Source organism: Haliotis rubra, unplaced genomic scaffold (assembly GCF_003918875.1).
Source record: "Haliotis rubra isolate DU_JTF1 unplaced genomic scaffold, ASM391887v1 Scf642, whole genome shotgun sequence".
NCBI lineage: Eukaryota > Metazoa > Mollusca > Gastropoda > Lepetellida > Haliotidae > Haliotis > Haliotis rubra.
The window spans coordinates 203,507-226,263 of record NW_025767349.1 but is presented as its reverse complement, the minus strand read 5'-3'; the positions used below and the strand labels follow the sequence as shown (position 1 = coordinate 226,263).

General features: G+C 43.1%; 2 protein-coding genes across 2 annotated transcripts in view; both read right to left on the bottom strand.

Annotated features, from left to right (window-relative positions):
- Nucleotides 1-2: 2 nt before the first annotated feature.
- On the bottom strand, nt 3-8,989 carry LOC124256885 (laminin subunit beta-1-like). Its single transcript, XM_046690852.1, has 7 exons — nt 8,789-8,989; nt 7,583-7,682; nt 6,116-6,247; nt 4,604-4,636; nt 1,960-2,082; nt 1,372-1,505; nt 3-290 (listed from the first exon to the last, which is right to left on the bottom strand). The coding sequence occupies exons 1-7, from the start codon at nt 8,834-8,836 to the stop codon at nt 3-5; spliced, it is 858 nt and encodes a 285-aa protein (XP_046546808.1). The 5' UTR covers nt 8,837-8,989.
- A 1,212-nt stretch (nt 8,990-10,201) lies between these two features.
- LOC124256891 (laminin subunit alpha-5-like) overlaps nt 10,202-22,757 on the bottom strand; it is a 57,788-nt gene continuing 45,232 nt past the window's right edge. Inside the window, exons 21-25 of the mRNA XM_046690861.1 lie at nt 17,809-17,931; nt 14,143-14,353; nt 12,353-12,537; nt 11,460-11,576; nt 10,202-10,291 (exon numbers count right to left, since the gene is read on the bottom strand). Coding sequence (XP_046546817.1) covers nt 10,202-10,291; nt 11,460-11,576; nt 12,353-12,537; nt 14,143-14,353; nt 17,809-17,931 — 726 coding nt within the window. The remainder of the gene's footprint in view (nt 10,292-11,459; nt 11,577-12,352; nt 12,538-14,142; nt 14,354-17,808; nt 17,932-22,757) is intronic.

The window sequence follows — 22,757 nt, the reverse complement described above, 5'->3', positions numbered from 1 at the left end:
TGTCAACACGCTGCTGTAGTGCCCGAGATCGGTCCCCAGTGTTCCCCTACGAGGATGGATAGTTTCAGTATCTCGTGCCAGGTGGCGTTACCATCAGTGTTCTGACTTTCGATCAGCGATGACAGATTTCGGACGTCGGCCTGTAATGACTGCTCAGACACACTTGTGAGGTTGTCAATGTCCACCGTTCCGATGAAGGTGAGGAGAGAGTAGTAGGTGGTGTTTGCTGCGTTGTATTGAAGTTGGAGGCTGTCCAAGTCGCCACTGAGATTGCCTACCCTATCAGATACCTGTTGAAACATAGACCGAAACAGTGATAACCTGTCCACGTCTTTTTTGTTGTTGTTGTTTAATGCCAACACTCAGCAATATTCCAGCTATATGGCAGCTGTCTGCATGCTGCGGTTCAGGAAGTTGGCTAATGGAAGTGGAACATACTGATTTACAGTAAGGTTCTGGAAGATGGCTACAGGAGGTCGAGGATAGAAAGAGATCAAGGTACTGGAAGATGGCTACAGGAGGTCGAAGATAGAAAGAGATCAAGGTACTGGAAGATGGCTACAGGAGGCCAAAGATAGACACAGATCAAGGTACTGGAAGATGGCTACAGGAGGTCGAAGATAGAAAGAGATCAAGGTACTGGAAGATTGCTACAGGAGGCCAAAGATAGACACAGATCAAGGTACTGGACGATTGCAACAGGAGGTCGAAGATAGAAAGAGATCAAGGTACTGGAAGATGGCTACAGGAGGCCAAAGATAGACACAGCTCAAGGTACTGGACGATTGCTACAGGAGGTCGAAGATAGACACAGATCAAGGTACTGAAGATGGCTACAGGAGGTCGAAGATAGAAAGAGATCAAGGTACTGGAAGATGGCTACAGGAGGTCGAAGATAGAAACAGATCAAGGTACTGGAAGATGGCTACAGGAGGTCAAAGATAGACACAGATCAAGGTACTGAAGATGGCTACAGGAGGTCGAAGATAGAAAGAGATCAAGGTACTGGAAGATGGGTACAGGAGGTCGAAGATAGAAAGAGATCAAGGTACTGGAAGATGGCTACAGGAGGCCAAAGATAGACACAGATCAAGGTACTGAAGATGGCTACAGGAGGTCGAAGATAGAAAGAGATCAAGGTACTGGAAGATGGCTTACAGGAGGTCGAAGATAGATACAGATAAAGGTACTGGAAGATGGATACACATCAATTAGGAGTACAAAGTTGTCCCTTTCATCCTTTTTCTTCCATACACTAAATTTTGTTCATCTCTACATTTCACACTTGACTCTTCTGACCTCGAATTCTTATCGTAAACCAAAAGCAACGCGGTCTCAAACATGCACCAAGAACTTGCCATTCTACCGTACCTTCTGAAGGTCAGCCTGAAGTCCAGACAAGAGCTGTGTGAAGTTTCCAGCTCGCTGTATGGATCCCTGTGCCAGGCTGATGTTAGACCGCATGCTCAGGAGTTTCGGGGCAGCGTGAGACACCTGCCATCTGTCTGCACAAAACACCAGGCACATCAGGCACAGCATACACATCATTGTCTTATGCATGCACATCCTTGTCTCATGCATGCACACCATTGTCTCATGTATGCACATCATGTATGTGAAACAGAAATATCATCTGAATCAGGATATAATTTATATCTGAATATATCTTAAGATATGTTGTTCAATAGAATGATCCATTTGAGGTTAAGCACAGGGAAACCTTGAAAATTCATCATACATACAATCTGTGAATTTATCCAACTTAAGAAAAACACATCATTCATGATACTTATAAAAATAATTCTGGATCAGACAAACTGATGATTAATATTATGAACAACATCCCTGATGACTGAGCCAGTACACCCATTGATTCAGGGATCTCATACAAACAAGCATAGAAAGTTTGGGTCATTTTCTAACCCAGAATCACTATGGGGATGAAATATTTCTTCTTACTGTAGTTTTGCCACAGCAGATCAGTGTCGTTGAACTGTTTGTACACCTCTGTCCCAATAGCTTCTATCTTCTTTGCCCATCCGTCAAAGCACTCGCCACACAGACCGCAGTGGGGAAATGAACCTAAACGGTTACCATAAGATATACTAAGCAGCAAAAGAAATGTCAGTTTGAATTTTTCCTTCGCAGAAACGGTTAACTGTAAACTCATTCAATGTTTTGATAGCATATTTTTGACAACATCTCCAACGCAAAGACATTCTTTCCCAAACTCAGAATGAATCCCAGGAAATGGTCTCAAAAACGCAACCTGATCTCGGAGATGGTACGGTGTTCTCCATGTTTTTCATGCAACTCATGCTGAAAGTGCTGTTCAAAAGGACCAGCCCTATAAAATGCACCCCCAAAACTGTTTGAAACATTCACATTACAACGTCAGCAGGATGCCGCGACTCACGACAGCTCAGAGGAACCAGGCGTTAGGAAGACTAGAAGCTGGCCACGCTGAACAAGCCGTGCCAATCACTTCCAGGTCAAGGTTCGGACCATCCTCAGGCTGCAGCAACGTTTCCGGGCCACCCCAAACCACAAATGGTCGCCCCCGTATTAGCAGACCAAGGGTGACCACAAGACCGCCATGTTGTGCGACAGCATGTATAGAATCCCTTCATACAGGCATCCGAAACAGCACGTCAGACAGTGGGAAGACCAATCAGTACTGATACAGTTCGCCGACGTCTTAACAGCGGGAACCTCCATTGCCGTAGACCTTACCGTGGGCCTATGCTCACCCCTCGTCATCGGCGTGAACGTCTACAGTTTGAACTACAACACCAAAACTGGCGATACAGGCATTGGAGAACTGTTCTGTTCATAGATGAGAGTCAGTACTGCGTACTAACTGCAGATGGCAGAACAAGAATATTGCGACGACGTGGCCAGCGTTACTCAGACCAATGTGTTATGGAAAGAGACTCATGGGGAGGTGCAGGCATCATGGTATGGGGTGGAATAAGCCTGAACCAGAGAGTGGGTCCTGTGGTGTTCCAGAACCTTGGTCCAGGGATAGGAAGCGGCATCACAGCAGTGCGCTACATCGACCAAGCTCTCAGACCTCATGTCATACCACATTTCGCACGTCACTGGAACAACATTTCCCAGCCTGATAACGCCCGAGCCTATACTGCCAAAGCTACACAGGACTTCCTACAGCAGAAGGGTGTCAACATTATGCAGTGGCCAGCCCTTAGTCCTGATTTAAACCCAATTGAACATCTTTGGGATGAAATGCAGATGAGACTGAATAATGTCACACCAAGGCCGAACACAGCCGATTTATTGCGCCAGGCTTTTCTCAGAGTGTGGTTCCAGGTGCCAATGACCTTCATCAATCGATTGGTACGTGCACTCCATACATAGACGCTGTGCTGCAGTTATTGCCGCTCGTGGTGGTCACACTAGATACTGAAGTCAAGAGTCTGAATAGACTGTAAACGTTCACGTAATGTCGTGTAATTGTCCTGAGTTATTCATTGATTTGTCCAGATATTGTACACAAAAAATGTTTTTGATCCGCATATTTCTGTAATGGTTTGATTACAGGGCCTATCTAATTTTGAATTCGTACTGACGTTTATTTTGCTGCTGAGTATATATCAGGGATTTAATTTCTACATTTGACATTATGACTAGAGAAAATATAATATTGACTGAAATGAATTTATACAATATGGAATGAGATGGATTTAATAAAACTGAAAGAATGTGGTTCAGAATCTTATTGCTTCATCAGCTGTATCTCTGAGGAATTCTGTCCATCTGACCTCGTCTGTTTCACAGTCCCTGAACCACATTATTTTCCCAAATGCCTGGCCCTCCCTGCAATGCTAAAGCACTTAATGAATCAAGTCTGTTTCCTCGGGTTCAGGAATCTCCCAACTCACCGGGGCTCCTTTTCAATTTAAATGGGTTTATTTGTTACTATCAAAATGCCATATATTCAGGGACTAAGCGTTAGTCTACATCTGATCCTGAAAGTGCTCGATCTTTCTGTTTCTAAATCACAATTGAATACGTTTCTATTATGATCATATTTTACAGATTATAAGATAGTATGCAGCAGAGAGGGTTCGGGTGATCCTGGCACAGACAGGCTGGTAAGGCTCATCATCAACTCAGGGCCCTCGCTCCCTCTACACGCAGCCCAGACAGCGAATGGGACTTCTCGCAGGAAACGTTGCCTGGTCGAACCCACCAAGAACTTTCCAGACAACACTGCAGCCTTTTGCATTGCCCAGAGTGTCAGAAGGGCTGTGCTCCCGTCGGAGAACCCGGGCACTCTTTGATCTGCGCCAAGAGATCAGGAGGTACCAAACCAAGGGCACCAACAAAATTCTTAATCATCATTATTATTAGTAGTATTATTAGGGATAAGTTAAGACTATCGTAACAATGACCGTTGATTCCTGCAAATATGAGTCAGCTCTGCAATTTGCTGTACAGAGTTGTGTCCCTTGAAGACGCCATAAATCTAAGACCTGCATTATTTCGGGCTTTACTCCCATACAATACTGTTGAAAGCAGAAACTCATGTCACTCACTCACTGTTGATTCGGAGCATTATTTAACAAAACTAAAGACTTACCCAGGGAAAATAGGTTGATGTATTCATAGTTCCCTGCAAACAAAAGGCTCATGTTGAATTTATGAAAATAATAAAATAATATTAGAACTTTTCGACTTTAATTGTTTTAAAATTGCTATGAAGGAATTGGAATTTTCAAATGAGGAAAACATCTTGTTTCTATTCATTGCAATTTGATCATGTATGGCTAAATTCATAGAACAAGGGGGCGGTGGGGTAGTCTAGTGGTTAAAGCGTTGGCTCGTCACGCCGAAGACCCGGGTTCGAATCCCCACATGGGTACAATGAGTGAAGCCCATTTCTGGTGTCCCCCGCCGTGATATTGCTGGAATATTGCTAAAAGCGGCGTAAAACCAAACTCAGTCAGTCAGTCAGTCATTGAGCAAGGGTGTTTTTGTCACAAACTGTAAGAAAGCTCATGTGACTCAGGTGTAATGTTTGTTGTTTAATATTACAGCTGTATGATTGCAGTCTGTAAATAATCCAGTTTGGACCAGACAATCCAGTGATTGAGACATTGTGTTATTGCTGAGGTGTCAGTAAAGTGCCTGTTTTCTTGTGTTCATTGAATGTCATTCATACTAAGATGTCATATGTACAGGAAGTGCTCCTGTTTTCATGTGCCTTCCTGGAGTTTTATTCATACTAAGATGTCATATGTACAGGAAGTGCTCCTGTTTTCATGTGCCTTCACGGTGTGTCATTCGTACTAAGATGTCATATGTACAGGAAATGCTCCTGTTTTCATTTGCCTTCCTGGAGTTTTATTCATACTAAGATGTCATATGTACACGAAGTGCTCCTGTTTTCATGTGCCTTCCTGGAGTTTTATTCATACTAAGATGTCATATGTACAGGAAGTGCTCATGTTTTCATGTGCCTTCATGGTGTGTCATTCGTGCTAAGATGTCATAAGTGCTCCTGTTTTCATGTGCCTTCATGGTGTATCATTCATGTTAAGATGTCATATGTACAGGAAGTGCTCATGTTTTCATGTGCCTTCCCTAAGATGTCACTTGCAAATGAAGTTCCCGAACATGTCATGAATGGATATATTTCACACATGTAAATAAATTGCCTTGTTTGTGTGTGCCTATATACAGTCACTTATACTTAGATGTCTCTGTAAATAGCTGTGTTTATGTTCCGTGGGTATGATCCGTGCTAATTTTACATGCAATTATGTTGTACAACAACGTATGGTATGGATTTACAACTTCTTTAATATTTACAACGTTGTAAATATTAAAGAAGTTGTAAATCCACACCATACGTTGTTGTATTACCTCCCAACTTCTAAATGCCCATCAAGCATCTAATTATTTTGTATTCATGTGTTTTCATAGAGTGTCGTATATGCTCAGATGTCTGTGTAATAAACCTGCCCATGTTTTCACGACCCACACCGGGTATAATGCACGCTTAGATTTCACATGAAAATGACTACATTTCTGTGTGTCTACACACAGTGCTAGATATGGTTCATGCCTGACCGGAGAGTTCATACCATACCAAAAAACACTGGGGAACAGCCATTGCACTTCTGTCCGGTGAAGGCGGCATTTTTGCAGGTGCACTGTCCAGAAACCAGGTCGCACTTGCCGTTAGACTGTGGAAGCATCCCCTGTACATGGCAGTCACAGGCTGGGGGGAAGAGTGGTACAGCATTGATACATGACCTTCAAATATGTCACTCAGTCACATCGTCCGCTAGTCGACATTGTGGTTCAAGTACAGAACTACACCCTTGTTGTAATCCATAAGTGATACGTTTACACAAGGACTAAACTCCTAAAGCTACTAAACTTCCAAGTTCAACACATCCCTCGCTCGTCAACATAGTGGCCAAAGTACAGTACTATTCTCCGGCTGTCATTCATAACTTATACCTTTGCACAAGGACTAAACCTTTCAAAAATTAACAAATACCAAAGTTGCCAGTTCAACACATCTTCTGTCAGTTGATGTAGGGTTCCAAGTTGGAAACTATTCCCCTGTTGTCATTCATAAGTAATACATTTACATAAGAAGACTAAATTTTTTGTGAAGTTTCAAAATGAAATATTGAATGTGTCCTTGGGTTCGTTTCACAATGCGATCGTAGCACTACGACTGTCGTAAGTCTATTATAAAGTATGGGAGTTACGATCACCTTAGCGCTACGATCGCTCTGTGAAATGGAACCCTGAGCCTACTTGCACTTGTATTAGTTACAATCAATCTTAGGCCCCTACTATCAATTTTACAATCACCATACAATTGTCCTACTCCACTTGCACAATACCCATCTCAGCACGATTGTAAGAGGGCATGGATTTAAGATCGCAATTATAGCTAAGATCAAACTCTTCAATGTACGAATTTCTTAAACTCAACTCTTGTCTACTAGAACGCCATTTTGTTTAGAACAATCTAAACTACTTAAGATTGGTCCGGACCAGTTGTTAGTTTCGATTATATCTTACGAAGATCTTAGCCTACAATCGCTTTGTGCAAGTAGATGGCGATTGTAGCCGAAGTCTAAGATAGCGATCTTAGGATTTACAATAACTGTAGCGTAAGATTGTTGTGTGCAAGTGGGCCCTGGTCCATACTACGGACATGACATATTTTGCTTTGGGACATTATCCTTATAAGCTGACACACAGCTTATTTAGGAGTTATAAAGTCAGCTCTCGTTAATTCGACAAACAATTAGGGAACCATTTAAAACAGTGATAATTACTCTCGTTAATCCAACATTCTTGCATTCTGACTCAGACATACCAATCTAGCAACTGATTATTGTAAATACATTGTAGAAACATTCGTTAATCTGACAATCAACACAGCCGGTTGGATAATCCGACTGTAAACAAACAATCACACGTGAGTGGTAATTAGCCCTACTGGCTGCGACGTCGGTGTATTTCTGTGGGATTCACATTTTAAACGTATATACTGATCAAAGTATAATCTAACTCATTTTCACACACTCACCGTCACATCCTGTGTTGAGGTTGATGTTCCAGAACTTGTCGACGCAGGAGTTGCATCTCTGGGCATTAACATTGGAACGACATGGGCATATTCCTGATGTCTGCAAACAACACATATTGACTTGTATGGCATTACTTGTATAAACACCCGTGAAGGTCCGGGTTAGAATTGGTCTTCAGTAACCCATGCTTGTCGTAAGAGGCAATTAACGGGATTGGGTGGTCAGGCTCGCTGACTGGGTTAACACATGTCATCAAATCCCAATTACGTAGATTGATGCTCATGATGTTGATCACTGGATTGTCTGGTCCAGACTCGATTTTATACAGACCGCCACCATATAGCTGGAATATTGCTGAGTGTGGCATAAAAATAAACTCGTTCACTTGTATAAACAACACAACCAGCAATTCTACATAAATATCCTGATTACCAACAAATAACAATATCTTGTGAATGTTTTCTACCTCATTCACAAACTTTACGGATAAAAACTTCTTTATTTCGAGAGTGCGATGTTACAGATGCTTGTACTGTTGTCAAGCAGTAACCATGAATCTGTATCGAAACATCACACTTACGAAAAAAAGGAAGTTAAATTTTGTCAATATTGTAGTTCCCAACTTCTAAAATGCCACTCCAACGACTTTGATACTTGTCGCTATATGGATGAAATAATGCCGATGGAACATAAAACCCAACTCAAATATACTTCCAGTCCATGTCGGAAGTTAGGTAAAAAGTTACATAGAAATATCAAAAACATATGCTGAAAAATAATGGAAAAGGTGTGTGTGTGTGATTGATTTTGCACCTTGGGAAGCCTTTCTTGCTAGGTACATTATTGTAGCTGAGAGGTGAATATCACCATCAGTGTCTCACTCAGCTGTTTGGGTTTATCAGAACAAGTCCATGTGCCTTCAGTCAATGGGTTACCTAGCGGCAGTCAGGAGTGAGTGAGTGAGTTTAGTTTTACGCCGCACTCAGCAATATTCCAGCTATATGGTGGCGGTCTGTAAATAATCGAGTCTGGACCAGATAATCCAGTTATCAACAGCATGAGCATCGACCTGCGCAATTGGGAACCGATGACATGTTTCAGCCAAGCCAGCGAGCCTGACCACCCGATCCCGTTAGTCGCCTCTTATGCGACAGTCAGGAATGGAGTAAATGTTTAGCGTCTGTTTCGCTGGTCAGTATACTCACTACATTACATTGCTGACTTGTGGCCCCCTCGTTGTGACAGTTGCACATGGTGCAACCTAGCCCGCTGGAGTGGTTGTAGGCGTTCACTACACACTTGTCACACTGGAATCCTTCAACGTTGGTCTTGCACGTACAGCGGCCATCTTTGTTGTCGCACTCGCCAGAAGCACCCACAGACGCTGTGCAGGAGCAAGCTGTAACATGGAGGAAACAGGTTCAGCTATGTTCAGGCTCGAAGCTTCCGGTGATGTACATATATCAACTATTAAAGGGAGTGAGTGAGTTGGGTTTTACGTCGCTTTTAGAAATATTTCAGCAATTTCACCGGGGGACACCAGAAATGGGCTTCACACACTGTACCTATGTGGGGAATCGAACCCGGGTCTTTGGCCGTATGCTTTAACCACTAGGCTACCCCACCGCCTCAACCTTTTAAGGAACCCTGTGTGATATGTGATAATTTTACAAGATAATCACTCCATAAAATGTATTAGCTTTTCAAGATACATTCCTTGAGTGGCATTTTAGACATTGGGATTGACATTTTTTAGGGATAAACAACGTTTCTATACAGATTCTTGTATCGTTGTCACGGAATAAAGGATGTTGCTATCCATTAAGTTTGTTAATATTCTACAAGATAAAGATAAGGTTGTAAGATTCATATCAACTTTACAGATAAGTTAAACATTGCAGCCTTGCAAGTATGCTTGAAATTTTCATCACGAAATAAAGTCTCAAAAGAATGTTTGTGTTTTCTAACAACCACGCCTATTGTAATGACAACCATATGATATTACACAGTGAGAACTTATTACTTATCTGCATTTTTTTTCTCATCTCTGTTTGATCTACTTGATGTTGAAACTTACATAAATTTTGAAATGTTGGAAGACGACGAATGATGTCAACACCAGTGGCGTATCCAGAAAAATAAGTTCACATGGAAGATTTTTTTTTTGCGTTGGTGGAGCCAACTGGAGTCGGGGTTCAGGGGGTTCGAACCCCATCCTTTCAAAACTCCTGGATCCGCCCATGTACACCCCAAAGGTGCAGATATACAATATACTTAGTTAATATACTTCGTTCCAAAAGAAACACGCGACGACATGTCCATTTGAAATGAGAACTGTTGTCCCACATACGTGCTTCCAGCCACTATATGCTTTACACAGAACGCGCCAAAGAAAGATAAAAGACAACAGCAACGACAGTGGATTTAAGATCTGATGAAATTTTTATGTGTGCCCAACCTGAAGAGTCTGCATTAGATACGTTTAGAAGCTTAAGCTGATATTCGATGTTATCGGTACCTGGTATGACCACCATTATTGTTTATCACATGAGTACACCGTCTTCCCATGGACATGAACAAACGTCGAATGAAAGCACGGGGAATGTTATTGTACTCATTCAACACTGCATTCTCCAACTGCCGCCGATTTTGTGGAGGAACTGGTCTTTGACGAAGGCGTCGGTCCAACTCGTCCCAGAGATGTTCCACTGGATTCAAATCAGGACTAAGAGGTGGCCAAACCATTATCTGGATGTGGTGATTGGCCAGGGATTGTCCTGTGATAATGGCGGCGTGGGCGCGGGCATTATCGTGTTGGAACTGCAACTGTGGTCAGGGTCTAAAGAACGGGACAACAGGCCTTAAAGACTTCGTCAATGTAGCGTCGTGCAGTTACACCCCTTCCACGACCTTGACCATTGTTTTGGAAGATTACATGTGGTACATGCCTTCCCTAGCTTGTTCTACCCCACATCATAAGGGATGGCCAACCTCAGCGGTCACTTTCCAGAACACATGGGTCTCTGAAACGTTCATTTCGTCGACGCCATACTCTCACTCTCCCATCTGCAACGTGGACACAAAAACGACACTCGTCTGAGAAAACAACGTTCTGCCACTGTGCATATCTCCAATGCTGATGTTGGCGAGCCCATGCTAAGCGCAGACGACGGTGCCATGGCGTCAAAATCGGTCCAACATAGGGTCTCCTACAGTGTAGCCGGTGTGCTCTCAAATGTCGACGCACAGTGTTTCCTGAAATTGGTCTGTTGTGAATCCCAATTGTCTGACGGGCTGTAACAGTAGCTGGAAGAAAACGGTTGCGAAGATGTGACGTTACGATGTAACGGTCTTGCCTGTGTGACGTCACTCGTGGCCTGCCATCTCTAGGTCGATCTCTCACCGAATTCGTTTGATTTTGGCGTTCAATCAGTCGGTAAATTGTCGTCCGATGTACTCCCATATGTTGTGCAACGTTGACAACACTGGAACCAGCATCAATCATCCCAAGAGCACGTAGACGTGCTTCATTGCTCAAACGTGGCATATTGTTTTCTGAACCATTCAGAAAAAGAACACAACAGAAACTGCCGTCGCATCTTTTAAAGGGTTCTTTCTCTCGTTTTCTTGAAGAAACTGTCGTATCATTAAATTCATGTGCACAACGTGTCAGGGCATGCGTTTATGTGATGCGTTTCTGTTGTTTTTTCCCATAAAAATGTTCAATAATTAGATTCAATTGTTACGGCTAATCTGACGTTAAAAGTCTTGTTTCAGAAGTTTTATTTCGAAAATTGGTTTCAAAGAACATTTAACATGCACATTCGTTACGATTGTAAAGTAGATAAGACAATTATGGAAATTTCAAAAACAAACATGAATGTCGCGTTTTTTTTTGGAACTAAGTATGCAACCGATGCACCTGCCAGTCACCCTGTCACAATTCACCGATCGGTTGTTGCAGAAACATGTTCTACATTTACCATCATTGTTCTGCAATGAGACATTCATTACGATTCTCATTCGTTCTTGTTTGTTAATGTCATAGTGTTCCAACTTATGGGCGTCGACTAACTCACCTTTCAAATGTAGGTGGCGTGATGGTAATGGTAAAGATTTGTACTTAAACTGACAACAGGTTTTACCCCCAAAATGGGCATGTTGAATATTATGAAGATCGTGTGTTGTGGTCTTTACCAATATGTCATGCCTTGAAGAATTAACAAAATGTACTGTCCGAGAAGACAAGAAAATACAACTTGTCTTCAGTGGGGATGTCGAAATGGATAGGTTCTTAAGCATTTCTGGAGGTAACATATGCTATGTTTGGGATTATAGTTTTCTTAGTAAAGTACAGATTCTTGTAGTTTTGTTGGGTTGAGTCCCATCCGTAATTTGAACCCACACCCTCAGAGTCAGGCACCTAATCGCCAGCACAAAAAGTCAGCTGCCTAACCCGTTCAGCCACCGCAGATTCCACAAAAATGGAAGTCGGACAACTGGTAGTCTAGACTGCGGACTTTGTGTACCCCTCTGATAAGTGTTAATTAGCACGGCTCCCACGGCTGAAAGCTATGAAATACACAATGCCATTTAGAAAGTGGTCAAATGTAACATATGTTATTTCTGGGATTACACTTTTTTAGTTTAGTACAGATTCTTGTACCTTTGTTGGGTTGATGTATGCAGGTGTGTGTATGTGTGGTGGTGTGGGGTGTGTGTGTGTGGTGGTGTGCGGTGTGTGTGGGGAGGGAGGACGAAATACTAACTGTGACATTTGCAGGTTGTCCGTAGTAAGTCTGGATGCAGGATTCACACATTTCACCCTCATGGCCAACAGAGCAGTTGGTACAAGTCGGACCACCTGAAGTGGTGTTGAGAACGCACTCCGTGGCAAAAACATTCACGTCCTTCGCAATTACATTCCCAGGGCATGTACATGGCTTACAGTCACCTACAAACACAAACCTTACAGATACAATCAAGTATTCCTGAAAGGCAATGAAAAACAATGGTAATATGAACGAGAGAATGATGCAATCTCATTGGTTAAAACAGATAATTAATGGGACTGGATCGAAGACATATTTCTGACTATTTCATGATGAGCACCTTTTTGCTTTTTCAAAGAAACATTTACATCAGAAATGTGCCACGAGGCACAATGAATTGGATACATCATAAATGTTATGCTTAATCAATATTTACCACATCATCACACATCAGTTTACAGGTACTGTTATTATTCAAATCACTCTCAGCATCTACACCTTACAGTGTTCAGAATGTAACAGTTTGAATGGCATTTCAGGAGATCCTGTTCCTTTTTAAATATTTTTCCTTCTCTTTCAAATCCTGATGTTAGCTATAAATATGAACCTGTGGCGGTTAAGATTTTCTCATATTGAACTAACTTAAGGGAACATCCTGTGAGGGAGTATATCAAAAGTTGAAAAATTCTAAAAACATTTAGGAAGTGGATGGGTTACATCTAGATCGTATAGTACTTATCCCAGAATATATAATTATTATAAAATGCGTGGTTGAGTTGTCTAAGGAACGCAATTCAACCTACAGAAAGATCTTTGAATGACATTTAGATGTCATAGACATCAAGGGTGAATATTGATGGGCATCAACTTCTGTAGCATGAAACCCGTGAAGATCCCGGGTTGGAATGAATCTTCAGTAACCCATGCTAGTCGTAAGAGGCGACTAACGGGTGGTCAGGCTCGCTGACTTGGTTGACACATGTCATCGGTTCCCAATTGCGCAGATCAATGCTCATGCTGTTGATCACTGGACTGTCTGGTCCAGACTCGAATATTTACAAACCGCCGCCATATAGCTTGAATATTGCTGAGTGCGGCGTAAAACTAAACTCACTCATTCACTGTAACATGAAGGACACAACATGTTGGAATATATTCTTCCCCCCCCTCATCAGGTGACCTACAGAGTTGTGTAACGGTGCCTTAGCAGGGTCCTTTGATCGCTGAGTTAAATCTCATATTCTCCCTGCCTCATCAGGTGATCTACAGAGTTGTGTAACGGTGCCTTAGCAGGGTCCTTTGATCGCTGAGTTAAATCTCATATTCTCCCTGCCTCATCAGGTGATCTACAGAGTTGTGTAACGGTGCCTTAGCAGGGTCCTTTGATCGCTGAGTTAAATCTCATATTCTTCCTCCCTCATCAGGTGACCTACAGAGTTGTGTAACGGTGCCTTAGAAGGGTCCTTTGATCGCTGAGTTAAATCTCATATCCTTCCTCCCTCATCAGGTGACCTACAGAGTTGTGTAACGGTGCCTTAGAAGGGTCCTTTGATCACTGAGTTAAATCTCATATCCTTCCTGCCTGTAATCCATGCCTCTAAGCATCATACTGAGTACGCACATTCATTGAATGGTAAACGTGTACAACCCGCGTATGTTAAACCATTTTCTCACAATACAGTGGACAAATAACTGAAGTGTTCAATACAGCATATGAACCAACACACGCATTGTTCTATCTTTGTTCAACATCGTGTGTCTGACCACCATAACTCAATCACAGGTACCTGGCGTTCCGGCTAGTGCGTTTCCATAGAAACCTGGCAGACATGTTTCACAAAGAGACCCTGTGGTGTTGTCTTTGCAGGTGCAGACGCCAGACTCTTGGTCACATGATACAGCGTGGTTGTTACACTGGCAGCTCTCGCACTGTCCCGCCGGCCCGCTGAAGGCAACTGTACGGCGGTAACCGGCAGCACACTTCTCGCAGCCTGTGCCCTGTGTGGATGAATCAAACAGCGTTCTCAATAGTGACAAGTGTAGCTATCAACGTTACATAGATTTCCAAAACTTGTGACAAACTTTGCTACCTTTAATCTTAGCTTCCACACTCACAAATGCCATTACGCTAGTCTCAGTATTCACAAACCCAAATACCATTACGCTAGTCTTAGCATTCACACTCCTAAATACCATTACGCTAGTCTTAGCATTCACATTCCCAAATAGCATTACGCCAGTCTTAGCATTCACACTCCTAATTACCATTACGCCAGTCTTAGCATTCACACTCCTAAATAGCATTACGCTAGTCTTAGCATTCACACTCCTAATTACCATTACGCTAGTCTTAGCATTCACACTCCTAAAAAGCATTACGCTAGTCTTAGCATTCACACTCCTAAATAGCATTACGCCAGTCTTAGCATTCACGCTCCTAAATACCATTACACTAGTCTTAGCATTCACACACCTAAAAAGCATTACGCTAGACTTAGCATTCACGCTCCTAAATACCATTACGCTAGTCTTAGCATTCACACTCCTAAATACCATTACGCTAGTCTTAGCATTCACGCTCCTAAATATCATTACGCTAGACTTAACATTCACGCTCCTAAATACCATTACGCCAGTCTTAGCATTCACACACCTAAAAAGCATTACGCTAGACTTAGCATTCACGCTCCTAAATACCATTACGCTAGTCTTAGCATTCACACTCCTAAATACCATTACGCTAGTCTTAGCATTCACGCTCCTAAATATCATTACGCTAGGCTTAGCATTCACGCTCCTAAATAGCATTAGGCTAGTCTTAGCATTCACACACCTAAAAAGCATTACGCTAGACTTAGCATTCACGCTCCTAAATACCATTACGCTAGTCTACGCATTCACACTCCTAAATACCATTACCCTAGTCTAAGCATTCACACTCCTAAATACCATTACCCTAGTCTTAGCATTCACGCTCCTAAATACAATTAAGCTAGTCTAAGCATTCACGCTCCTAAACACCATTACGCTAGTCTAAGCATTCACACTCCTAAACACCATTACGCTAGTCTAAGCATTCACACTCCTAAATACCATTACCCTAGTCTTAGCATTCACACTCCTAAATACAATTAAGCTAGTCTAAGCATTCACACTCCTAAATACCATTACCCTAGTCTTAGCATTCACACTCCTAAATATCATTACGCTAGACTAAGCATTCACACTCCTAAATACCATTACGCTAGACTTAGCATTCACGCTCCTAAATACCATTACGCTAGTCTAAGCATTCACACTCCTAAATACCATTACGCTAGTCTAAGCATTCACACTCCTAAATGCCATTACCCTAGTCTTAGCATTCACACTCCTAAATACCATTAAGCTAGTCTTAGCATTCACACTCCTAAATACCATTAAGCTAGTCTAAGCATTCACACTCCTAAACACCATTACGCTAGTCTAAGCATTCACACTTAATCACCATTATGCTAGTCTTAGCATTCACACTCCTAAACACCATTACGCTAGTCTAAGCATTCACACTCCTAAACACCATTACGCTAGTCTAAGCATTCACACTCCTAAACACCATTACGCTAGTCTAAGCATTCACACTCCTAAACACCATTACGCTAGTCTAAGCATTCACACTCCTAAACACTATTACGCTAGTCTAAGCATTCACACTCCTAAATAGCATTACACTAGTCTTAGCATTCACACTCCAAAATGCCATACGCTAGTCTTAGCATTCACACTCCCAAAGAGGGATTCGTAAGTCTTAGCATTCACACTCCCAAATATCATTACGCCTGTCTTAGCATTCACGGTCCTAAATTGCATTACGCTTAGTCTAAGCATTCACACTCCTAAACACCATTACGCTAGTCTAAGCATTCACACTCCCAAACACCATTACGCTAGTCTAAGCATTCACACTCCTAAACACCATTACACTAGTCTAAGCATTCACACTCCTAAACACCATTACGCTAGTCTAAAGCATTCACACTCCTAAACACCATTACGCTAGTCTAAGCATTCACACTCCTAAAAACACCATTACACTAGTCTTAGCATTTACACTTTAAATACCATTATGCTAGTCTTAGCATTCACACTCCTAAACACCATTACGCTAGTGCTAGTCTTAGCATTCACATTCAAACGCTTCACATGTCTAAGCATTCACACACCATTACGCTGGTCTTAGCATTCACACTCCTAAACACCATTACGCTAGTCTTAGCATTCCTCCTAAACACCATTACGTTACGCTAGTCTGGCTACACTCCTAAACACCAGCTAGTCTTAGCATTCGCTAGCATTCACACTCCTAAACACCATTACGCTAGTCTTAGCATTCACACTTCTAAACACCATTACAGAAGTCTTAGTATTCACGCTCCAAAATACCATTACGCTAGTCTAAGCATTCACACTCCTAAACACCATTACGCTAGTCTAAGCATTCACACTCCCAAACACCATTACGCTAGTCTTAGCATTCACACTCCTAAACACCATTACGCTAGTCTAAGCATTCACACTCCTAATCACCATTATGCTAGTCTTAGCATTCACACTCCTAAATACCATTACGCTAGTCTAAGCATTCACACTCCTAAACACCATTACGCTAGTCTAAGCATTCACACTCCTAAACACTATTACGCTAGTCTAAGCATTCACACTCCTAAATAGCATTACACTAGTCTTAGCATTCACACTCCAAAATGCCATTACGCTAGTCTTAGCATTCACACTCCCAAAGAGGATTGCGTAAGTCTTAGCATTCACACTCCCAAATATCATTACGCCTGTCTTAGCATTCACGCTCCTAAACACCATTACGCTAGTCTTTGCATTCACACTCCTAAACACCATTACGCTAGTCTAAGCATTCACACTCCCAAACACAATTACGCCAGTCTAAGCATTCACGCTCCTAAACACCATTACGCTAGTCTTAGCATTCACACTCCTAAACACCATTACGCTAGTCTTAGCATTCACACTCCTAAACACCATTACGCTAGTCTTAGCATTCACACTCCTAAACACCATTACGCTAGTCTTAGCATTCACACTCCTAAACACCATTACGCTGGTCTAAGCATTCACACTCCTAAACACCATTATGCTAGTCTAAGCATTCACACTCCTAAATACCATTACGCTGGTCTAAGCATTCACACTCCTAAACACCATTACGCTGGTCTAAGCATTCACACTCCTAAACACCATTACGCTGGTCTAAGCATTCACACTCCTAAACACCATTATGTTGGTCTTAGCATTCACGCTCCTCAACACCATTACGCTAGTCTAAGCATTCACACTGTTATGTGTAAAGTTGGTCTCGTCACTATATGGCTTCGTGCCCATGCTACACTAAATTCACTCACTTACACCGTTACAGACACATATGACAGTTTCTGTCTCACCGTGTATTGCTCTGTACAGTAGCACTGCTCCACGTTGGTTGCTGGCACCCCAGTGCTAGCTGTCTGGCTGCTGGTGGCGTGTTCCATCACCACACGGAACAGATCGGTCGCTGCACTGCTCATCTGAAACCAAATATGTAATTTTTTAAGTAAAATTTATATTTTTATACTTATCCTGACTTATGATCTTTTGCTTATCTCCCTTTCCCTTTGGAATGATAGTGGAACACTTGAATCCTTTGAAGTTCCCGAAGCGGACGTAAAAATACACTCACCCACGAGTTACCTCCCTGTTGCCCTTTTCCCGTGCAAAACAGTCAGGTGACCTGCCTTACTTGTCACTCTCTCCTGAATTTCTGCCCATGCACTTGGATCTGCTGTGAAATCTCAAGTGACTTCAACGGGGAGGTTGGGAGGGCTTCTCGTCATGAGTCAGGATAAGTATAAAAATATCAATTTTACTTTAAAATTACATATTTTTACTTATCCTGACTCATGATCTTTTGCTTATAGAATCCGACAGATTGGTGGTGGGTCAAGCCACTTTGTGGATTCATCAGCTGTCCTTAGATACGTCCTGTATCCCCCCCATGGGAACTGCGAACAGCATTTCCGTGATCCTATTCTTCGAACTTCCGTTATAACTAGAGGGGACCACTTTCTTGTCTTACTTCAATCTCAGACAGGTTGAATCATGTTGATTCATGTGGCTACAGATAAACTAGTATCTTCCTATTACTAGATATCTCATAACAACCCATAGATTATGATAAAATCTTTATCATAAATGAGTTGCGACCCCTTCACGTACAGGTAAGATCTTTACCCGTACAGGATCTTTAATCACTCATGCTAGCCTCTGCTAGACTGTGCACATGGACTTTCAAACTAGTACTTTTCTTTTAGTAAAAGTAATCAACAAGTCAACGTGATAAAGGGGGAGACTTTCCAACTCAGCGCCTTTGAGGAACCGTTAGTTGCTGTGCTACAACGAGAGGCCCAAATTGGTGAATGCCTGAGACGTCTTCAGCGGTTATGTCTCGGAGGTAGTGGTTAGCAAACACTGTGTCCGACTTTCAAAAGCAGCCCTCCATAATTGTTGGTATAGAGCAATTTCCGTGCAGAGCCAGTGTTGACGCAAGTGCTCTGACTTCGTGTGGGTTGGAAGCTCTAGGAGGTTCTAGTCCTGCTGCTTTATAGGCTCTCAATATGACGGCTCTCATCCAGAACGATATGGTCGTTCTTGAGACTTCTGCTGAAGTCTCTGTTGATAATGGGATGAACAGGCTCCTTGTCTCAGTCTTTTGAAGGTATATCTTCAGGGCTCTGACCAGACACAAGGATAAGTCCTCTATATCCTGTGGGCCGAGGATTGTAGATAGCGCTGGTACGTGGAACTGTCTATCTGGCTGACCAGGTAGTTGGTTCTTGGCAATAAAGTCCCATCTAAGTCCAAGATGAACTGCATTATGTTGCCCTCTGTCGAATCTGGTTCGACCAAAGTCCAGCGCATGTATCTCCAATATTCGAGCTGCCATGGCTAGCGCAAGCAGGAACAGAGTCTTCTGTGTCAGCAGCTCGAGAGTAATCTGGTCTAGTGGTTCGTAGACATCACTCGTAAGATGACGTAGAATTACATTTAGATCCCAGGCTGGTCCTCCAGCTTAAAAGATCTCAGCAGAGCAAGTAATTCTGGTACTTTCGTCAACTTGATGCCTGTTTTCATAGTAATCACTGTACTGATAGCAGCGAGGTATGTAGATAATGTCGAACCCTTCAGATGTCTGGTCTGTCTAAGATGACACAGATATTCCGCCACTTGAGGATGAGTGGCTATCATCGCAGCGAAGTCTCAAACTTTAGCCATTTGTCATCATACATGTTACGAGGCGATCTGCGTAACGCTAGCGTGACTGCCTTGGCTGCCCTGGCTGCCCTGGCGGAGTATCCTCTTTTCTTCAAGCATGTTTTGATACGGTCAACACGTGTAACTGGAATACTGTCGGGCTCCCGTGGACTTGCTTGGTGTGCGGATGTATTAATAGGTTCGGCCAATCTGGTAATTTGATAACTGGACTTCCGAGATCTTCTATTAGGTCTGGGAACCATGCTCTTTCTGGCCAGTAGGGCTCGACCAAAGTCAGTTGTAGCGTCTGAGTCTGTTTGATCTTGAACAGTGCTTTTGGATGTAGTATCGGGAGCGGAAACGCGTAGGCGTTTAGTCCTTCCCACGACATGCTCATTGCATCTGTTGCCCAGGCTTGAGGATCTGGAACTGGCGAGACAAACGTCTGTAGTTGTTTGTAGAACCTCGTGGCAAACAGATCTATGCAAGGGGATCCTATTTCCCTTATGAGCCGAAACGCTTCTGGATGGAGCATCCATTCCATAGGTGACGGGTGCAGTGGTCGGAAGAGAGCGTCTGCAAGTAAGTTCTTGGCTCCGGGTATGTGACACGCCTTTATCCAGATGTTTGCTTCCTGTGTGATCTGGAACAACTGGAATGTGAGCTGTAACAGGCTTGGAGACCTCGTGGACCCTTGCCGGTTTATGGACAATGTCACTGTAGAGTAGTCCGTGTGGATCATCAGCATTTTGTTGTTCAGCAAGCTCGACCATAGTTGTAAGGCATTGATCACGGCTTTCATCTCTAGCAGATTGATGTGAAGCTGCTGTTCTATTTTGGACAACCTTCCGGACGCCACTTGAACGTTGAGATGCGCACCCAATCCCTTCATCGAGGCGTCTGCGTAGAGATGTGTGTCGAAGGCCGGCTCTTGTAAATAGGTCCCTCCGCAAACGTTCGACCTGTGTGTCCACCACAGTAGATACCTCTTGAGGCTGTCTGGCAGCAAGATAGGGTCGACGCTGTCTAGATGTTTTATCAGGAACCATTGCAGCGTTGAGTCAAGTCCTGCGCCGAGGTTAGCAGACTGAGTAGAACTCATGATCGTAGTGTTAATGGAGAGATGACTGCTGGTGCAATCATGGCTTGTATCTTGACTCAACGATCCTCTGGGACGACATACGATTCTGTGTTGTGATAAACCTTATCCCCAGAAATTGTAGATCTTGTTTTGGTTCCAACTCTGACTTCATAAGGTTCACCAACCATCCTAGTTGAGTGAGCAACTTGAAGCTGGAGTACTTCTTGTCCTTTGCCTTCTGTATGCCGGAATATTTTGATTTGTTGTTATACTTTTGAGAAGTATGACGGATGACGTCGGCCAGAGTATCTATGGATTTTATCATCATAACTTCCCTGGTATCGTGCGTAGCTTCCTTAGCTGCATCATCTATTAGTCCTCCAAAAATAGTAGGCGCCTCCCATGGAGCACTTAGTAGCGGTTGGGTGAATCTAATACTCCATGAACAGGATGCAAGTAGCCCTTGTCTGCGTAGTAAAGTGAGACCTGCAGCTATAGATGTCAGATGGTCCGACAAAAAGTATTGGTCCTTCTTCTGTGTAATGAGGGCTGAGTATATCATCTTATATCATCTTCCGAACTTGAATTCTGGAATGTATTTATCAATTCTTCATTGATGGGTCTGGACCTGGCCAACCCGAAGAAGGATCTCCTTGTAGCAGTATCAAGTTGAGATAACTTTTTGTCTTCCACTTTATACATCTTGTTTCGGGAGTCCTTGATGTTATCATCCCATTCAGGCGCCTTTGAAAATGGATCCATATGATGTAGGGGGAATCTCTTCATATTAAATGATGGTAGGTGCTGACTCTGGTACTTGGAAGCTTTCGCGAAAGCTGTGTGTAGGTTCAATCAGAGGGATAGTGACGGAGTCAAAGTCATCGTTGCGCATCATATAAGTGTAGACTTCATCTTTATCCTTAGAAGGAGACTCCAAGTTCAACCCGTTGGCAATCCATGCTGTAACCTCTAAGTCTTGGAAGACGAAGTCCGTTTGCAAGTCCAAAGTCCTGATTATTAGTGCTAGGTCTCAACAACTCATCCATCTGCGAACCTGTATCCCTTCTCGAACCTTCATCATTGTTTCGCGAACCTCTATCTGAAGATTCCTCCCTATGCGAACGTCTATCTTGGCAGTGCTCTCTTCGTGAACCTCTATCTGTAGATACACCTCTTCGCGAACCTCTGTGAGGTGAGCTATCTCTTCGCGAACGTCTATCGTAGGGCGAACTTCTGTGCTGTGAGCCTTCTCTTCGCGAACCTCTGTCTTGAGGAGAGTGACTTCGCAAACGTCTGTGAGAGATATGAGATCTCAACCTAGAGCGGCTAGGTGTAGGAGCTGGATCCTTTGCTCGAACGTTGAGGGTTCGCAGAAGTAGAATTGAGAGTAGGCATGTCATCTCTTCTATCCTCCAAGATGACAGAGTCGTCCTGACTGTGGAGACCTTCGCAAAGGTGTACGTTCGCCAACGTAGTCTTGAGGTTTAGTTCCATGAGGAGTAGATTCGCGCAGGTCTGTAGGTTCGCACAGGTCTGTAGGTTTGCGCACGGTGTCGGTAGATGAGAGGCTTTTCCTAGCCTTCGCTTCCTACTGGAATCTGCGTTCCATCATGGCCATCATCTGATCGGTGAATTGTTTCATAAATTCGCCTGGGTCAAAGTTCTGCATAGGTTGAAGCTGCTGCGGTGTAGATGAAGCGTTCGCGAACGCTGATGAGTTCTGTGCCTCAACTTCACTCCGAGAAGTAAGAGGTAGTTCGTCAAACAGCTGTCCTGCTGTGACTGTTGTAGGGGACGATCTTGTAGTAGTAGAGGTCGATTGAGTCGCTGATCTCATAAATACTTCAGGTAGAAGTAATGGGGGTTCATCAAAGACGTCTAATTCGTGTGGAAGTAATATCTCTTCGTTGAAGGATTTCTGCTGCGTTGATGTACTAGCACGCGTAGATTTGCCCTCCGATCTGGTAACAGATGCTTTCTTCTGCGTTGTAGAAGAGGATGACGTCTTTTTCTTAGCCTGAG